At 40.5% G+C, this 20824-nt stretch overlaps 3 protein-coding genes across 20 annotated transcripts in view; 1 reads left to right on the forward strand and 2 right to left on the reverse strand.

Moving 5' to 3' along the window:
- unc-13 (protein unc13 homolog) overlaps positions 1-20824 on the reverse strand; it is a 245053-nt gene that overhangs the window by 208975 nt on the left and 15254 nt on the right. For all 16 annotated transcript variants that reach the window (XM_086974735.1, XM_086974733.1, XM_086974731.1 and 13 more), the window contains exons 2-7: positions 3828-3957; positions 1994-2090; positions 1593-1740; positions 1219-1341; positions 507-706; positions 241-307 (exon numbers count right to left, since the gene is read on the reverse strand). In XM_086974735.1, coding sequence (XP_086830861.1) covers positions 241-307; positions 507-706; positions 1219-1341; positions 1593-1740; positions 1994-2090; positions 3828-3957 — 765 coding nt within the window. The remainder of the gene's footprint in view (positions 1-240; positions 308-506; positions 707-1218; positions 1342-1592; positions 1741-1993; positions 2091-3827; positions 3958-20824) is intronic.
- Mpi (mannose phosphate isomerase) lies at positions 11586-14114 on the reverse strand. Its single transcript, XM_022816268.2, has one exon. It carries the CDS (start codon positions 13778-13780, stop codon positions 12584-12586), a length of 1197 nt encoding a protein of 398 aa, XP_022672003.1. The 5' UTR covers positions 13781-14114; the 3' UTR covers positions 11586-12583.
- The window catches only part of LOC111254905 (uncharacterized), a 43935-nt gene continuing 38329 nt past the window's right edge, over positions 15219-20824 (forward strand). For all 3 annotated transcript variants that reach the window (XM_086974753.1, XM_086974751.1, XM_086974754.1), the window contains exon 1: positions 15219-15969. The gene's annotated coding sequence lies outside the window, so the exon portion shown is untranslated. The remainder of the gene's footprint in view (positions 15970-20824) is intronic.

A 20824-nucleotide genomic window follows, 5' to 3' on the forward strand; every position in this document is an offset into this window, starting at 1 on the left:
TTCAGAGGTCAACCAGTAGCCGGCCCTATGCAAGTGCGACTCAGAGACAAAGCCAATAAATCAGCCAGCATTAAAAAAAAACCGCAACTATATTATAGAGGTGTTTGTAACCTAGGTGAACAAATGAGACGAACTCAATTAAGTAACGGAAGAAAGGGTTCATCCATATATAGATATATAATGTATACACATACAAAAAACAATTTTTATTGATGGCATAAAATTCTTGTTTACACAAACCAGCCTGTTGTTGTTGTGCAGTGAGTTGCGGCTGAGTTGGCATAAGCTGGTCCCGTTGCCGATTAAACTGGAATGAATCAGTAACATGTGCAGAAAGACGATTTATAGAAAAAAACATGACTTCATGTTGTATAATTTCCAAGGTAGCTGTCCAGCGCTGAGCGCAAAATTAATTATCTTCGTCGCTAAAAATTAAGTATCTTCGTCTTCTCTGAAAACAATATTATTATTGAACTACGTGCCGCGAAAAGGGTACGAGGTTTCACCTGTTGCTGCTCGTGTAGCTGAAGATGAGCCTGAATAACAGGCGCGCCGCCAAAAGCTGAAGGATTAACATTGGCCTGTGCGTTAGGCTGCTGTTGCAGCTGGGGCAACAAATGGCCGGGCGGATGGGATCCTGATGGTGTTGAGCCGACAGCGGGGTAACCGACGTCCGAAGTATAGTCGCTGTCCTCGGATATGCCGGCTACAATATTCAGGATGTTAACCGCGGCAAAAAGAGAAAAACATGCGGAAACATTATAAGTACTATAATGATAGCCATGGTTGTCGACGTGAGTGTCGTCTGGAGGCATCAACCTGCACAAACCTACGAGGATGAGTTCATGTCTTCTTACAATGAATAATGCTATCGGCGACCTAAAACTACGGACAATCGCGTCTATTAATGGACATACAATTTTTGTTCAGATATAACAGCAAAGCATGTTTATTAGAAAAATGACGGGGATTAAATAGATCGACAAAATGGGTCGTCTGAGCTCATAAGCCCTGCACGCTAATTATATTGACTCAACAGAAAGTTACAGTGACATCATCGCAAATACACTATATACGGTCCATCAGAGCGATCATGCTGCAAATCGTGCGCATGTGCACGTACGCATCAAGATAATATTTCATATAAACCGACAAATTCAATACATGAAAAGTCTTCTTCTAATTCCTACGGCGGCTGTTCATCATCGTGATACTCACATTGAAGTGCGTATACACCTCGTTTGACTTGCATCTGCTGTTGTTGCCGCTGTTTCTCGTCCATAATCGTATTGAGCATTTGCAATTTGCCTGCCAATTCAGGCCCGCCATCGGCGCTGATCTCTGTAATGGTGCCAGTTTCGAAAACAGGCCAACAACCGCAAAGAAGACAATAAATAGTTTTACTATTTTTTATTGATTATTCTTTAGGAAGTGTTACTTCGGTGCCGAGTAGAGCTAACAACTAGTAGTTTATTAATAAACGAGTTAAATATCGATGATTTGTGCAGGCAAGATAAAAACGTCGAGCTTTGCGTGTCGTCTCTTTTATGAATAGACGAATAATATCATTATATAGTATAAATTTCACGTACCGTATGGTAGTTCAAAGTGTGCTTCAAATAAAAGCTGATGTCCGGTGGGATTCTTTGTAGCAGTAGGCTGTCCGTCTCCTGCGTTTATGAATTCTGCATCCAAATTAAGCCATACCCCTTCAGATGGCTCAGCGCTATATTGGATCCCCTATAGAATGATGGCAATAAAAGAACAGATTACAATTCATAGTGGTCAGTGGGTCTGATGGAGTTGCATATGAGAACGTTTTAGCGTTGCTTGTTTTTCCGCAAACTATAGTACAGTAGAAAAGTCGAAAATACTTTTTCAACAACGACCAACCTGTTACTAATAAGACGATCCATATACATGTATCTTGTATATATATAAATAATTGTCTTAATTTAGCATCCATAGTTAATCCATCCTTGTTTAGTCTTACCTGAAGCGGAATTAGGGTACAGCCAATAAGTTTGTCCCATAGCATGCCCTTATTCCATAGCTCGACAGCTAGGCTCGCATCCAAACGTGATGTTTCACTAAGGGAAAAAAATTGGACAACTTAAAAAGCAAGTCATGACACAGAAACAATACGGGTTGCTACAGAACGCAGCTGGTAGAAGAAACATAAATTCAGTAACTACTACGAAATCTTAATGGCCAGTGTTCTTAATCTGTGAGAAAGGTAGATTAAACGAATAGATAAATTTGACATGGAACTTGAAAACCGCTTGTAAAATACGGCTCTTTGCTATCGCGGTGAAATTATTGCTCTTGGACCCTTGTCGAATTTGTCGATTTATGAATACTCTGCCCCTGCCCCACCAAAGAATTACATCACCTGTCGACGCATGACGCAGATCTAGCACAGTCGTTCGTTGATCATTTTCCAGCTATGGGTTAGTAACACTGATAGAAACTAATGAATCTAGGAAACATCTAAAGCCTCGTTATGTATACGTATGCAAGCCAATATTGCAAACCCTCCTTACACTATTGACTCTGATATAGAAAAGGGAACTTCCTCTGCCAGGGTAACGTTTAAGAATGATGCAAAGGACAGCGACAGTTTGTTTGCTGCGATTATGTGCAAGCTTGCCTTCTATCCTTCAACAGTCGTTCAATTCTTACTGCCTGTCGACGATTTTTCCAGCAGTGACAATCTGTCTCTAGAGACATCTGGCTCATTTCATTGGACAAAGCCTCGTTTTCGGCAGGGCTAGAAGTGAGATCTAGTTCCATCAGATTGATCGGGGCAGATTTAGGCTGTAGAGGAGAGATTTGCGCGACATAACAAACTAGCAAATGCTTAGACTTCTGCCTCTACAGAACCTAATTCGGCATGGTTAAGGAGCTTCCTTAATACTTTGACGGAATGTCAAGTTTACAATTTTTTTCTTCCGGAAAGCAAGCCATTTAGATATAAGAGCATCCTTTGTTTTTACTTGAGCTAATTCGGTGTGCACAATTATATGTATAAGGGTGATCGTGGTACGTATGCAGGGCCCTATCTAGACGAAGGCATAGCAAGTAACTGATTTCTGCAAAGTATTACTTTACGATGCAAACGTTTACGCTGAACGCTCATGCCCCCAATTATAAATTTATGCGAGTTGATTTATTAACGAACTATGTTTAAATTTCGTGAACTTCGTGAAGACGAGGCAACGTAAGCGTACGACTTCAATATTCGTTCGATTGCCTAACCATTTCATAAATCAAAAACAAAGTATTTACTTAACGCAATCGTAACAGACACCGGACTTCGGTGGCCATGTAGTATTGAACGGTAGAGAAAACCTATGTTTCTATTATACGGTTAATGATAAAAGGTGCGTTTCGAAAAGTTCACAGTGGACCAGATTTTACGGTCGTCCGATTTTTGCCACCAGCTGCGCCCTTACCCCGCGCAAATTCGACGGCCATCACTGCTGACGTGTTTTGTTCTACTGGATTGCATTTGTTAGCCTCAAGCTTCCATCAAAGCTAAGCACGATGATCTACGTCACAATCAGATTGACACTAATCGTCTCTGATAGGCTCAACATTTACCTCATCGCATTGTAAAAAATAACCCCCTTATAGTGCTATATATATTAGAAATACTATGATGCCTAATTAACAAAAAAAGCAAAGTCAAAGGAATCCGCGGTTCAAGTACCTGAACTACTGTTGTGCCTGTCGACAATGATAATACGTGTTGTGACGAAACGGGTTTGTATTGCAGTAAAAATTGTTGTTACCTATCATTTGTACACTCCGTCTCCAGTACTCACAAAATGAAGTCTTGTTCCCACGTGGGTTGGCTTCCCCGTACAGCTACAGTTGTCGACTTGACATTTTGTAGTTTGAGCACGACGTAGCTCGAGGTCTGTGCTCCCACACCCTTCAGGTACGCCGAACGCACTGAAATAAACAGTATAATAGTAAAATGTAAATCATGAACCGAAAATTTATAGAGACCATTTAGAGAAAAATAGATTCTGGACATGGATCAGGGGGGCTGAACTGCACATCATTAAATCTTGCCGATCTCAATGTATCGCACTCCTTTGCTCGCCAATGCGTTGACTAAACAGGAAACAGCTTCTTAGTTGTCCGCAGATTTTAACAAAACTGGGTTATGGTAACAGGCGGACTCGTTACATTCACGACCCAGTAATAATAATTGCGCTGCCATTGATGTATATCGCCTTTGTTAGTTAAAGGTGTTACGTGAGGCAAGTAGTAAAAGGCTAATCGTTCGGATAGATTTAGGTACGCCTCTGGTAGATAATTTTCTATCCACGATGTCTGCCAGGTGGCCGAACATTGCTACATAATTGTCGCTATTGCCGTCCTAAACTACGGATGAGAAAGGTTTGATGCGCGCTCGTAAAGATAGGCCGCATCAAACCATACCGACAAATCGAAAATTCGAGTGATCCTCAGAGAAAATTTCGTAGCAACAGTGAACGACCCAATAGGCGCCACCGTTCTTCCGATACCCTTTTCTCAGTCCGGGTCCATTTGCTAGTTCGCGATTGTCAAAACCCATTTAAAAGCATATTCATACGAACGTCGAACATTTTCAAATCAGCCGACTCAATGAAGTATCGATAATTGGAAAGCCACGAAATGAAGCATGATCAAGCATAATTGGCATTACATGTAGCTCAAAAGATTTCTCTCGGTAAACAACTGTTGAACTTCACAGAAAAACACTTCGCCATCTTTAACGTTCGAAGTACGAGTAGAGTCGATATTTTCTTTCGAAAGTTATATTTTGCAGAGCCAGTATGCAATGTAGGTAGAGGATTTTTGAATTTCAAAATTGCCTGACCATCTTACTTGGCCAAAAACCACGAAACAGCACTACGGGTGTACAGACATTCGAAGCTCCGCCGATGGCTAAAAGCTATATTGCTTAATACAGATGATTTCAGCAATCTGTTTTAGGGATAGCAGAAAAGATGATTAGCTTCACTGTGCCTTACAGGTTTGAGCAGAAGAAAAAAACTTCTACCTAACAATCTACATTAGGGTTAACAGCAAACGTGTTAATACCATATCTGTCTGTAATTTCGGGGTGTCAATGCAGGCTGCAACAATAGCAGTCTTTTTATACATAACACATAAGTTGGCATTTTAATTCGGATCATTACGTTAGGATTTCGCGCCTTGTAACCCAGGGCTATCTCTCCGAACTTTATGGGGGACGGCTTAAAAGAGCCGCCTTGTTCTTTGCTCTCGATTCTGAGAATAAACGAGTTCCACAAACTGGTAATTTTTTTTTTTTTTTTTTTTTTTTTTTTTTAGTGACCAAATACTTATAATTATGATTACGTTTATCTAGGGTTAGTAATATTAAATCAACTACGACTATAAAATATAGCTAAGCATATCTGTAACGACTGCGACAGAGATCATTCCTGGGTGTCAGCAATAATATGATTTTTAATAAAATATTCTTCCTGAAACAATTAAACAAAGGCTGTAATTTATCCGAATATATAATAGCCAATATACTGGAAGATATCTGTACGTGTCGTTCCATTATGACCTTGGAGTGTCTCTTTTCTAACAAATCATAGGCTTATTATTGTATTGAACTGTGTACTCTATTGTAAGCCATCGACGACATGAACGCCTTCACACTATCGACCTGGTGCCTCAAGCCTTAGGAAATTACATCTCAAAATGAAACAGGTTTGTGCTGAATCAGGTTAAATTGCTTTCTAAGAGGACTATATTTAGCCCAATAAATGCAATACGGTTGATACAAACAACAGTCACCTATTTTTATTGGTGGACATCGTACGCGCTGATCTGCGGCCTCGGTGGGGCATAAGGGTGTCCGTAATATTAATGATGATCAGCTCGGATCATTTTTAAGAGATCAGAGTAATATGAGTGATAATCTAGTTTTGCTTGATATGGACGTAGCCATCGTAACCGTAACTAAAGAAGGATATAGAATCCTTCTGTCAAGTTTATCAAGGACTTCTCGAAAGATCTACTTCGATTCGATTCGATAAACTACTAGGGATAGTAAGCGCACTACATCGAACCGTTTCATCGTATTAGTACGCAAGATAGCCAGTTATAGCTCGAGATGCATTTTCTAAATTGTATGCTTATTAAACGCTCCGCGTATTGTTATAAAATTCATTGCCTTATTTCGTCTTAGTAATGTTGACATATTAATCTGCCAGTTTGACACAAAAAAATTAATACACATATAGTTTATATCAATGAACACTGAAAGCAACAAAAACAGAGAAGATATTTACATCGCTTTATTTTACTGGAAATTGTCGCCAACTATACATAGGGCTTAACGATTCGAATTACGCTTTCTTTTATTATGCAAATAAACAAGTGTTCTATCCAAATAATTTTTCTCGATGATTTCCGTGTTTGATCTGTAGTCACGATCTATGGCAGGGATACTCATCACTGCCTACTGACAGCAACATCTAAACAGGAGTAACATCCGCACTCAGGATGACATCAGGGATTAACACTTACTGCCTAGAATCGAATCTATATTCAATCTTCGTAGGAATCGGTAGTCGATTACGTACCAGCTTCATTGTTTGTTCATATAGGCTTTGCCTAAAAAGATAGCTGCTTGCTTGTAGCCAATCATTCGTTCCTCCATAAATAACAATGGAAGTAAAGCCACCTCCTGTTTCTAGTCGGAATAGTCGCGGCCGAGGCAGTGACGTTAGCCTCGCTACAGGCAGACTCAACTCTACCGCCCATACTCAACCGACCATAATTCACTGGTCGCCGTTAAAATCGTCACGACGTCGACTCAGTCGGAAAGGTCACTTGGAAACCTAAACGCAAATGCAATGGTGGTCCTACTAGATTTACCAGCAGCTATTTTATCTGTAGGGTCACTGTGGCGACCCAGCAACGGGCTGTGATTAGCAATTAACTGTATTACGATTAGCTGGATACCAACCGGACCAAACAGTCTTTCTGGGCGATTTGTCGCTACAACTACAAAATGGCAGAAAGATTCATTCGTTCACTAGGATTGCCGCTATCATGGTCCTAGACGCTTCGAACGGCCCCGTAAACTTCGAGCCTTAGGGGACATAGAAACTGTTCGCCGCTGTCGACATCTACGTTGAATCATGGATCGTGTTGGTTTTTATCTGAATGGCTGCAGGGGGCAAGTTAACAGTAATTACGTTGCATGGAAGAGACTACGGTAACTAATCGTATCTGTTAGTGTTAGCAACAACGGTGGAAGATGCCAAGAATGACCAAGGAAGTGATTTAATCCCACGTGAAAAGCTACAGACACTTAGATTGAGGTAGAATGTATTAACCATATGGCAGGCGTACATGATGACTCATTGTACGCGGCTAAGGAACGCTTTGGCTTGCCAAGCAATATCCTCATGTACCTTTCACCGCAACGAGCCATTTTTGATGTGAACTTAAATACACCAACCTGTTTTGAACACGGTATATATATACATAAAAAAAATCGACAGTACTGGTTCAGTGGCCGCTAAAGGCTATTCTTATGAACGATATGATCTGATCCCGTTAGAACTGCGGCACCGTTGAAGGTTCTCCGCATCTGTGCGTAGCCAAGCAGGTGAAAGATCAAAATTCGAAAATATGTCACTGAATACATATATAACTTGTCTTGTTATTATCGTCGCTATGTATTATATATGGGTCGAAGCAAGCGTATAGTAAGAGTAAACCAACAGCCGGAAAAAACGCGCCCGGTGAGTCCGGATGCAGGCCATAGCTACACCTATAGAATTTATGAGAACTGATTTTAAGTTCATGGATATTATACTCATAGTCATATCGAGTGAGTGGGTAAAATTTCTGACGTGTAGGTGTATCCGCAAACCTGGCGAACAGACTGTAGTCACCTTTCAAGCACAATTTTTCAATAGCCCCGCAGTGACACTTGTTCTTCTATAAGTTCGGCCGTCGCGTAAATTACGAAGCACGAATTATAATCAAAACAATACTCTCTACTCTACAAATACATAATGGACCTTTTTAAGCTTTATTGTAATTTTTCCTTGTACTAAACCCTACCCATAGAGGCCTGCAAAGCGTAGAATTTCTCATAAAGTTGGCCGCCTACAATGTACGAACGCAACAACGTGTGTATATGTAGGAAAGAAAGAGGCAAAAACGAATATATCAAAATGGCCTGTTAACGTTAACAAACGAGTGTGTAAACAATGGCAAGTAAAACTACATGCCTATTGTATGATTAATAGGCGGTTTCCTGAACAAGTTTGGCATAGGCAATTGCTTGTACGTTTTGCCTTGAGAAAAAAGCGTCTTCGAATCGGTCCTTTATATAAAATAGATCCTAGATTTGCCGCGCAGTCTAGACGCCAACAGATGGGCCGGACATGATTCTGCCCTGTCCTTAAGCAACAATAATTATATCTTCCTCGCTAGTAGATATCGACGTAGCTAACGTAATCCAGTCTTAGATAGATACTTAGTGGGCATGTCAGGCACAAAGTTGAGCCTCTTTGGTTGAAACTACATAATCAATACTGCAACAATGATGAAGTCTGGCTCCTATTTGACGCTAGTAATTTGTATAACCTGTACAAGAATTGTGATTAAAAGTCCAAAAAGAGTAATCACCATGAAATTTGTACTTGTTTTTTTTTACAAATTTGACAAAACAGCCCGTTTCTTTATAATATTATTTTTCTGCTTAGTACATTATCAGCCAGCCTATACTAGCATCAGTTGGATCAGTGGAAAGTCTACCGTGAATGATGGAAGCAGGAATTCTAATTGTCGCCTTTTAGTATGCCTTTCCATTTGTCGATTATGCACATACGAGAAACGTATACTCAGTTTCGAAATTATGCGAAGTATCTGTTGGCCCGTAAAGCAATAAATAGAAATAATTAATTTTATTAGGTTTACCAATGTCTTGATATAGTCAAATTCGAAATTTCACAATTATTAGCGAGGCAATAAATTTAGGCCAATCACAACCAGGATACGAATCTTAGAAAATCTCTATTTACCTTTTAAGGATTTAAGGTAATGTTATCGTCACGAAACAACGGTTTGTATAGACATAATAAGACAGAAAGTGCTCACAGCTCAGATTAGAGTTCTAAGTTACCTGGCCTTTCTAAAGATGATGCCTTTGTTAAAAAAATTAAAACAACCTTTCACAAAATATAGTTTTACTATCAGCAGCGTTCCGTCAGCAATAGTTCATAAAACAGTATCTGGCGTTCTATTGAAACCGTTGCCCCTCACATTTAGCTTCGGTTCTTTTTACCTCGCGAAAATCTGCGATATTTTATATTTTTCGACAGTTAAACCTGCGATTAGAAGGAACTCTCTCCATTGGAAGCTAAAAATTGTAGTCTGCTAACGCAGACGCCAATCTCGTATGTAATTCTTAGAATCTTCTTTTTGTCCATACGTTTCGTAGTTCGAAGACCTTGAAAAGCATGAATCTATAAAGAGCGACAACATCAAAGGAGGAAGTTATTATGAATCAAAAATTAAGATTTTATATTCACAACAATACATAGATACTTATTTTGATCTCAACAAATCGTATGACCGCGTATATTCTTTGACGTTGCGAATGAAGCTTCTCCTTGAGATGGATAAAAAGTTATTACACATATTTTCTGTGTCCATTTAACGTATCTTACTAGGCCTCAGGAATCAATTTTGAGCCCCTCTCTTCCTTTACATGCTTACTTTAGCGCGGTAATCCCAGGAATTTTTCAAGCTAAGGAATTCTCTAATCGATCATAATTATCAACATCGCAATCGATGGGATCTCAAAATTGTGTACTGATAACGAGACAGTCATATAAAAATTCTAGAACAATCTTAAATCTATATGTGCGAGCGTTTTCTGGGGAGCTGGTCGATTTGATTAATATCTCTCAGCGCGTAAATACTTAACACACAAGACCCGAAGACACTATGCTAGGGTGGATTATATTAAACCTCAACCTAGTTAGGAGACTTTATGGCCTGAAAACCGACTTCAAGTGCTTGGATGATAAATTAATTTGTATATTTTCTTTACGTTGAAGTTTGCAAAACTCATGTTTTAAAGAGCTCTCTTTTAAATGACGGTAGATCGCAAAGACCGGCAGGATAAATGGCACATTTCTTGGGATTCGGCAGGCAGTTGTTTTGGTAATGGTGTAGTCTTCGACCTTCAACTACGGATCTGACTGTCACCTGGTCTATAGTGCTATGCAGGCATCGTCTAGATTTAGCATTGAAACTACTTTCAGGCTGTTGCAAGTAAATCCAGCAGACAAGTCGCGCTGTAATAATGATTTTTTAATATGCGTCGATGGTAGGCCCTTTTATTTTTTACACACCTGACCCAGAACTCTGGCAGTGACTGACCAGCCATATACCTATTTACATATGTAAAGATGTAATTTCCCTATATACGGCCTCTCGAAATGAGTCGACAATAAGAACTACTTGCTTGCCAATTGCCGTTTTTAGAGCATGGGAAGTCTCGAAGTACCACGGACCTAGATCGGAAGAAGCGGGTCCAAGCCAACGTTAAATACTCTTGCTCAATCCATAAAGTAACTGAGGCATAACGACGGGTCGAACTATATCATAAAGTAACCAGACTGGGTGGTTTCGATTACCGTGCCAACGGTCCATAAATCTTTTAACGAGCCCGAGGTGGCAATCTGCGTTAATTATGTCATTTTCGACGAGTGTCTCGTAGCAGTAGGCGTCCCTGAACTTCATTGCAAATATAGCCATTACCTTAACGTCCGAACCTACTAAACACTGTCATCGAACTCAATTTCTCCCCAGGGCGATATCATTTTTTCGCTTGGTCCTCTCCGACTAGTAGAGGCAGAGATTGACCTATGCCTTGTTTACGACGAACACAGGTTTCAGTCGGGTTGATTGTTGAAGTTCCACAGACCCCGTGTGGACCAGACTGTCCAGCTAGTCACTCAGTTTTCGCATTTTCAATATACGTAATACGTTACCAAATAAAGAGGAAATGCTTGCTCGGGCTGATAGACGCCTTAGATTTCAAACTCCTTTTTCATGAAATATCTCTTCGCTTCGTTTGGTTCAATTACGTAGGACACCATTTCATTTCCTAGTTGGCCTTTGGTATTCCAGTTCCCTTTCTTAGGATGTCTGCGTTATTCGCACCGCCTTTTCACCTTTCAATGTCTTCACTAATATTTGATCCATTTGCGCAGCGCTGTGACCTCTGAGCTACAAACAGTTGACCACTAAGCATTGATCTTCGAAATGAAGAGGTATTCTTTTTGAACTCAACCTGTTTTCAATGATACGTTTTAAGAACACTGACGTATTTCCCACCTAAATTTCGTGTTTAAGCAGTGTGAACTTTAGAAGTTAGTCAATTTGATGGAGGTTGGACTTTAATTCGAATTTGCTACAAGTAGTCTTAAATGTATTAACGCACCTATAGGAAGGCGCAAAAAAGACTTATTATTAGTTAAACAGGTCACTGAGTAAACGGCCCAAAGACAACAATAATCTTTAGAACATCACTCTTCTTTTTTATTATTATTCTTACAATATACAGTGTATATTGTATATATATAAATATGGAGATACAGTATTACTCAGAACGCTAAAGTCTCGAGCCAGTGATATTTATTCCTTAATTTCTTTTCTTAAATGAAACATTCTTGATAAAACTTATCCTTAAAACTTACAATGCTTGATAAAGCTTATCCTTCAATACTCTGTGATGGAATCCTGATTAAACTAATCTTGCAAACACTGTATAAAGGCAAAACAAAACCATATCTACGGCCTATGTATATATAGATATAGCTTTAATTGGTCGGAAAACATAATTAAGACTAGAACTCTCGTTAGTCAACCGTAGTCGAATAGGTAGCTTTTTCCTAGTATATATATATATATATGTAAAATACTGACTTGGTCAGCAAGAAATCCGTTCTCCTCTTAATACTGACTAAAAATGCTAAACGGCTAAAACGGCTTCCAAGTTGTAGACCTATGGAAAGAAAGCTTGTTTTCTCTAGTGAATTTAATGCGTTAAAATTAAGCTACATTAATCACGATATATATATATAACTATATATATATATATAACTATATATATATATATATAAATATATAAGAAATATATATAATCAATTCTGTGTAAGTTACTATATTGTGCTATGTTTAAGCTAAATTTGAGAGCCATTATCAATGAAACATATATTAAATCTCTAAAACAGACATAACATTAGCAGATACTCGTAGAGGTAGTAGTAAATCTAACAGATCTCATTCGCTTCCACTGTATCTCAGTCGTCAGTTAGAGTAATAGATGAGCAGGAATTCAGCCATTTCTACAGAGATGCACTTTTTTTAACAGAGATATGTTCCACGGCCGTATATATTTCTGTGCCCGCTTCAGCAAATCTATTATATTTATTCTAGCGGTTAGCTGTCATTGATGAATCTTCCAGTACCTAATTCAACTTTATTAAATTACACGCGCTCTTGTCACGGATCATTAGGGAGTATATGCCTGGAACAGAAGAAGCTTTCCCTGAGCAGACACCTCACATCCGGCAGGTATGAACACGACGCTGCCTTCGTGAACCTCCAGCTCACTACCGTTTGATACAAGCTTACCGCTGCCTTCAATAATAATCAAAATGCTACCGGATCGCTTCGTTAGCTGAAGCTTTGCCGACTCACTGTCGCTTTTCAGGGAAAATCGCATCACGGCAAAGTCGTCCACTGGAGGCCTGAAACGCGCGACGTTGTTATCAATCGATTCGGGTTGTAACCTGGGATCCTTTGCGGGTTCGTAACTAAGCATGCTGACAAGCGTGTCGATGTCCTTGAATTTCGGAGTTAAGCCAGCGCGTACAACGTTATCTGATGTCGCCATACATTCGATGCAGTCACCATTCAGGTACGCATGCGGCTCATTCACATCGAGAAAAAGCGCCTCTCCAGGCTCAAGAATTAAGTAGTTAAAAAAGAAAAGGTTAAACAAGCCAATGTCGCCTGGGTACTGCTTGGACACCCGTAACAATACGTCGCGTAGAGGGTCAGGCACTACTTCAGAAGCATCGGGGTCTGCAAGTCTGGCCAACAGCTTTTCAAGCGCGGGCTCAAAGATTTCTCTCGGAGATGTCATTAACGCGATGAATGCCCTACGAAGATCCTCCTTGCAACTAATCGGTGCTGGGCCCACAACTTCGCACAGCTCTGGGATTCCTAGAACAAACGCGTTGATTTGATCCAGTGGCCGGAAACAACACAAAGCCTCGAATTTGGTCAGCGCAATGACAACCTCTGGTTTATGGTTGCTGTCAGGATAATGGTCAGGATCCCGTGCTCGCAACTCACGAGCCAATACTTTGTCCGGATGAGCCTGTATTGACAACGCCGTTTCAACCGATAGCACTTTGAGCAGAAAGCTAAGTCCTTGACCATTTACCACTTCGGTCAATTTCTTGCCGTCTTGCAGCAACGAAGGTTTTGAGGAATGAGTTCCCATCCAAAGTTCGGCATACGGCGTTGTATCAACAACATCCAATGTGTGACCTCCAGACCGTGAAAGCCGCCCCACGAGACTCCTTTCTCCGGTTTTACCCCAGTGGTACGTTTGTACTGGACACCGAAGCACCTCCAACTTACTCATCACTGTATTTCTTGAGTAAGCTGTCTCCAGAGAAATTGCACCGCCTATGCACATACAACAAAACTACTTAGGCTGCGTTATTTTCGGCCAGTTATTATGATCAACATTTCATTGGACGATGGGCTGGCCTGTCGGAGAACGTTCTAATAGCTCCGTGTGAGCGCGGCCATCTTGGTTAAACGTACGCTGTGTGCGGTGCATGGTAAGCGCTCCGTGGAAAGGGAACAGAGTCACACTCGCTATCAGCTGTCGGGAAGGGTAATGCAGTCAGACATGAGACAAAACTAGCCACAATAGATATAGATTCGGCAAGGACGATGTTCGAACAAAAGAGCTAAAGTCGACATAAGTTTTTCATCAGTCGCGTTACCAATCGATCAATGACCTCTAATGCTAGAAGTTAGTAGGACTTTCATGGATGAACTTAAATGGGAAAAACTAAATTAAGCGATATAAAGGATAGTTATTATATGAATTAATATCGAATTTGGATTCATTTAAAGGGTAGTGCAATTTGAATGTGCCCTCTATATCACCTATTGAGAACACTTATTCTACTTTTCTGTTCCTATAACTTTAGAGCGTATTAGACCAAGATGTTCAGAATTATGGCTACTCGTGAAGAGCTTGAGTTTGGGGCTAGCATCATGTTCAGTCAATAAATTAGACAGCCGTCTCAAAAATCATATTTGCAGAAGTTCCACGATACGTAACTTCTGTTCGAAATCGACTAATCCTTCATTGGCTACATTTGCTGAGTTGAAAACTTTATATGCTGAGATCGCTGGCCAGTGGGACCTAACGGTTGTGACCAATTATAAAGTTGACGATTGGATAGGGTGCTGAGTTTATCCGTTGAGTAGCGATGGAAGCGCCACCGACCTATCTCTAACGTTATCTGCCACTTTCTTTCTTGCGTCTTCAGTTAATGAGGGTACGCATTATTTTGTTCCAAAGAGTTCTGCTATTCTAGGACATTAGGTGCTTTCGTAATAATCATTGTTTCCGTTCCTGTATTGACGTAGTTGTGTGTGGGGGTGGTTCAATTTTCATTGTTTTTTTAAACCTTTCGTACAGCAGCGGAACAACATAATTTCACTAAATCTCAGATTTAGAAATCGTTAAGTAGTAACTGTATCGCAACAATAAGCCTGCCGAGCAACACTTTGATCAACAAGGACCATTCCTTTATTGCTAATGTGTAGCTTCATAGAAACCTTTTTCTTAACAATCCTTACTGCCAACGCAGCTCGTTTTCGTAAAAACTAACGACGACCAACTCGTTCCTATCTGAATGTGTGTATATATATATATATATATATATATATATATATATATATATATATATACTTATAGTTTACGATTGACCCAAACTTAAATTGTGGTTTAATAAGGAGCTGCATTTAATGTATAAGAATAAAAAGAATATCTTTATGTATACATTTTCAGATATTGTATAGTAGTGTACTTTAAGAAAGGTGACAGCGGAGATGTATGGTTTGGTCTCTTACGTACACCCGCGGGTTACATGCTCTGCCTGATATCGATGCATGCGTGTAACTTCTCACTGGCGGGAAACGTAAAATCAATTAACATGTGGCCCAAATACACCGTGAGCACGACACGGACTTGGGCGAAAAGAACGACCTAGACGCAAAAGGTCCAACATAGCCACCTTTCTTGGAACATGGGTTTGACGATTCTCACTGTAGGACAACACAGCGTAGTGGCATCATCCATATAGGCTTCGGCTGCTCCAGCCATTGTACAATCAATGTACTATACTAATAATAGATAGTGTTGTTCGACCGACTAAAAGCAGCAATGGCAACAACCGTCGCAGTGATAGTCAGATACAAGTACCAGCGTCAACAGCTTCAGCGTGGAGTCCACAGTCTATGGCTTTATGGCGGCACCCGTGTAACTTTGTGGGCCTACCCTGAATAGGACGTTTTCCGTGTGCCGGCAGAGCATACCTAGAAGATTCTCAATGCCAGCAGCAGTGGTCACGGCTGCGAAGGAGCTACCGCTATCGCCATTTATGGGCGGGCGGCGACCGTATGTTAAATGGGTGTGGAATGGAATCGGCACAGTTTACGGTCAGAAAGTGAGTTACGCTTGCAAAATCAGTTCCGTGTGGAGCGGTTGTGAAAGTGATACTGATGTCGGCCTTGGCAAAACCCGTAGCTGATTTGAGTCGATTTGGATAATTAACGGTCTGTCATACAGGCAATTTAAAGAAGGTAGGATATGAATATACAGTGAGCTATTTACCTTAAGTATAGTAGTTATCATGATATGATCATGGTTCATATAAGCTTCGTGAATGTAAGTATGAAGGATCGCCTTTAAGGAGAAGTCTCCGTGGAGAATCGTGGCCAAGGTTGCATAAACATGATAGGACTGGTATAGATGTTTATGATGAGTCTTGGTCGTGCTCTTGTCGTGGAGAGCTAATTATTGGATGAATTCGGAAATTTTGTCGTAAGTCTCATAGATGTCCCTTTTTTAAGTTGCGTAAAAAGAAGATAACTTGTAGCTTTTAGCAGAAGCGCCTTTCCGTTCTGTCCGATGCAACACAGCTTGGCAGAATAAGCAAAACAATACAGATAAATAAGAAAGGTTAGAATAATAATTTCATTTTCTCACGCAATTTCAATACGGGCGTAAAGCGCGAACCCTATTCGCGTACTTCCCGAACCTACAATTACGAAAACTTAGCTAACCAGAGCAACAGCAGCAAAAAACTTTTTTTGTTTATTTCGCTAATTTTCTGCAAGTTTATCTAGTAAGTTATGCACTGGGCATTGAGCATGTTCGATTTGATACCATCGAGTAACTAGTCAATTTTAGTCGTTATCTCCTGTCACAGGATACCGATTGTTGCATATCCAGGGTAAAGTGCGAAGGGTGTTGGGCTTTTTCATTAAGTTCATTCCGTTGTTCATGATAAAAAGTGAGGCAAAAGCCTCTAAGGTTTTATCGTAAAGGTCGTAACTTAAGTGGCTACACTTTTCATTTCAAACTACTTAGCTGACTTGTTGGCTAAAATGGAAAAATTCTATATTGTTAACATTCATACATATATAAACAAAAGTAATAACTGGTTTCGAAATCGCCGCGACGCCAATGATAAGGTCTACGAGGCACGTAAGACTAGGTAGACAAAAAATAACAGGAGGGAAAACGCCAGTAAATCGTGACTGCTGTCACCAAACTATCCGCATACTAAAAGCATTTTCGTCAGTTCAATATGAATGAGTTATACGTAATTACTAAAACATAAATAAAAAATATAAAAAATAGCTGCACACAGTAATAAAGTAAAAAGTAGTGTGCAGCTTTTTTTTAGACAATTTTTTTAGAATACGCCACGCACCATCTTACGCGCTTGCGAAATTTAATTCGTTTCACAGCAGATGCTGATTTCGGAGTTGTCCCTAGACCACCCAACTTCGTACCGTGAACGTACAATGGTGGTCGCTTATATTGACGCGGTTTTAAATGCGTCGCTCTGATAACCCTATTCTCCCTAAGCGTTTTTAGCTATACGATCAAATACCCAAAGCATCTTCTTGTGCCATTTCTTCAGGAACTTATTGGTAATGCATTTTATATAGACAGAACAATGCAAGCTTATCTATCATTGATCCCTTTTCCTGAATTAATCCTGAAAAATTCACACACGCCCCTAGTGCCTAAGTGTTTCGGCCGTTATCGCCCCAGCTTTTCCTTCTGCTGGCTTACCGGGCCAGTGGGTGTTGGTGCCCGTACGACGCGCCCTGGGGTAGCCTAACTGGACTAAATTGTCAAATTAGCCTAAGATTACGCATGAATCGGCCATAGTCTTTCCTCATTGGTGCTAATTGGAGGTTTAAGCTAGTGTTGCTCCCAATACGAATGTCCTTGCATTAATTCGGCGGGAGGTAAGTCAACGTAACAATATTGGAAAGCTGTTGTATTACATAATATTGTAGGGGAAGAGTTCGTGGGACAACAATATCAACCGTTTTTCTTGGTGCGCCTATAAGAAAGATGCCAAATCAGTATTGTTACATCCACTCACGTGGCAACTAAATGGCATTAGACAACACCATTAATGATGGAATACTCGACAGCTAGTTAAAACGTTTGCAATTTGTTTAGAAGGTGCTTCGTAAAGTATTTATATGCACACGTTATCATACAATAAGACACAGTTAATAGTATTGCACACATACTAGCCTATAAAAAACAAGAAGCCGGCAAAAATATGCATGATTAAAAGCACTCTGCCCTTGCTACAGATGCTGATGATTTTTTTCTACCAGCGGAGAGGAGAAATCTAATAGCTATATTCATAAACGATCAATGTAGAAGCATATATTTAGAGCATTCGGAGGAACCCGACCGGCGGATGAGGCGCGATGCCCCAATGGCGCAAAGGGCAGGAATTACTGATGCCTTATTGGGCGCGCCTCAGGTACCGGATAGGGGAATGCCCATTAGGGGGTGGTAGGTACCGGGAAATATATATCAAAACCCTTAGCGCAGATCATAACTGAGCTAAATCTGTGACTATGCCAAGCAGCTGTCTCAAACGTAGTCAAGGTTGCGGCAGCACGCCACAGTGACGGATGCCGGCGAAGACTGATGGATGCCGCGGAGTAACACACAAAGCAGATCCCCCAAGCAAAAGGTCGAGGCATACAGGTGTTCAGCACTGGAAAATGCTGTGCACTACCTAGTTTTTGAGTGCGCATTAGCGCTATTGTAGCTGAAAACACAAAAAAAAAATGTTCATAGCGAATTCCTCCGCTGAAAGAATCTTATGTATAGAATACCTGTATGAACACTATGGGAAACCCTGTTCACCTATTCGTGTGGCTATAAACACGCAAGAGCATACTGATCTTAAACGGCTCTATCGTCACAGCAAGTGGTTAGTTGCAACTCTTATGAATATCTGTATAACAGACATACGCACTTAGAACGCCTAAAACGTATAAACACGTCACCAGTACGAGAGTGTCATTGTACAGCCGCCCTGTTTGCTATAGAAGAGGACCACTCACGAGGACAGAGGGGCTCACATCGGCTGGAGCTCGCCTCCATTCGCTATTTCTCAAGTAGGTTTCAAAGAGTCGACAACACACTTACCTGGCGGTTCTCTGACTAACCGACACGCGGCACAGCTCTACGTTTAACTAAGCTTCCAATCTGCCTCGCGCTGGTCGACGGCGGAGGGGCAAACAGTCAGGACCGTCGTTTTGCTACCCTACCATGTCCTTGTACTGTAGAAGGATCAGGTAATTTTAGCAATACAGCTAGAAGTGGATCGAAGATTGGCAACCAATGGAGAATGAAACCCACCGGGGCCGCTCCAGGGGCCACTTTCCGCTATCCGGAGAGCTCGGCATGGGAAAATGCGCATGGAGATTTACACGAGGGCTCCAGCAAACCCCAAAGAAGCTGTAGGAATTTTCTTAGCTCACAGACGTGTTCCAGTCTACCAACAGCTTAATAGGCTCCGACAGGCCAATGAATTGACCTGCACAGCAAGCTACTATCCGCCAGATGCTTGTCAAACATGGATCCATTCATCCTCTGCGAGAAACCCTTAAATGATTATTGTGCTTTACTAAATTGACCATCAGATTTGTCTCTTAGTTCGTAACGTTGCTAAGGCCTGACAGTAATCGACGTAAGCCAGCCAAACAGGCAACTACAAAAACTTCAACGCCCGCTTCGCCTTGATATTCTCTAGAAGTGTGACAAAACGGTAAGACTAATACGGGCCCACAAGCCTTCGATCTTATGTGTACTTTTCCAAGTTCCTAAACAAGTTCCTAAAGCATACTAGGACCTTCCGGACCGGTCCTGACTTCAATTGTTTTCCGTAACCATTTACATACAGATAAAGGGAAACGCAACAACTGATTGTCTTAACTAGATTTCTATATATATTTTACAAAGAATTTTTATTTCTTTTATTTTCTATAACGCCTTAATTATCCGGTGACAGCACTGAAATCCATGCATTTATTTTTAAAAATACAGACAGTTTAGCACATTCTTCCTCAGTACTGTTATTTTATATATTTTTGGATTTGAGGATGCGTATTAATTTTTTTTTAAAGATGCATACTAATTCTCAAACCGGGATCCCTCAATAATTTCAGTTAGTTGAATAGCTCATATTGATTACACTCGAGTACTGATCCTAGTTCCGGGGTATCGCTTGGCATCTAAAAAAAATTCTGTTTTTTAGATACCATAGACTTAAGTTATTTTTCCCTGTGATAATGCAGATATCATGTATTTGTCGAATTTAACAAGATCGTTTAACCTAGAGAATAGGCCTAGGCCCGCTTCGCTTCGTGTTAGAAGAACGCTGCCTGAAGTAATACTTGATAAAGTACTTCAACTAAAACTAAAACTTCACGCATTACGTTAGATGTATTTGATATCGTTGACTGATAAAGTTTTAATTTTATTTCAATAAACATCTTTGTACATTCGGCCTTTACGCCATTCAAGCGTCTCCTAAATCTTTTGATTAAGACACCAAAGGATGAAATTGGGTCTCTTTCTCACGAAAGTGGACGTCCTTTGTGCGTCTTATCCAAGATACAAATTATCTATATTATAAAAGGAAAGCCCTACAACCCTGAGATAGCAGAGTTTTTGTTATGGACGATTTATTACTCGTTGTGTAATAGAAATAACTACTGCCACCGTCCAGCCATATCATAATCCTAAGTAATCCTCGGTAGATTTTTGTTACCCGATTTATACCGATATAGCTATTGTGGTTGAGGCAAGCCGCATTTTAATCGATTACCCGTTTTTTTTTTCGGGCAAGCAAACTCACAGAAAACATACTCGATGTGCAGTAGTTATAACAGGCTAAGATCACCATCTATTCGTCTGTGTGTATTCTGCTGTAAGAAGTAGGTCGAACGCTGCTGCTTCCTGCTCGCTAGTCCCTGCTACCGTCTACCTATTCGCTGACTACGTACTCCATTGGATGAAAACAGCAGACGAAAATAGTTTCTGCCCTACTAGCTTTCTTGATTTCAGATCTCCCTCCCCACATGGCTTGGTTCCCAGCAGACC

Source organism: Varroa destructor, unplaced genomic scaffold (genome assembly GCF_002443255.2).
Source record: "Varroa destructor unplaced genomic scaffold, Vdes_3.0 BEIS01000007.1, whole genome shotgun sequence".
NCBI classification, from domain to species: Eukaryota; Metazoa; Arthropoda; class Arachnida; order Mesostigmata; family Varroidae; genus Varroa; species Varroa destructor.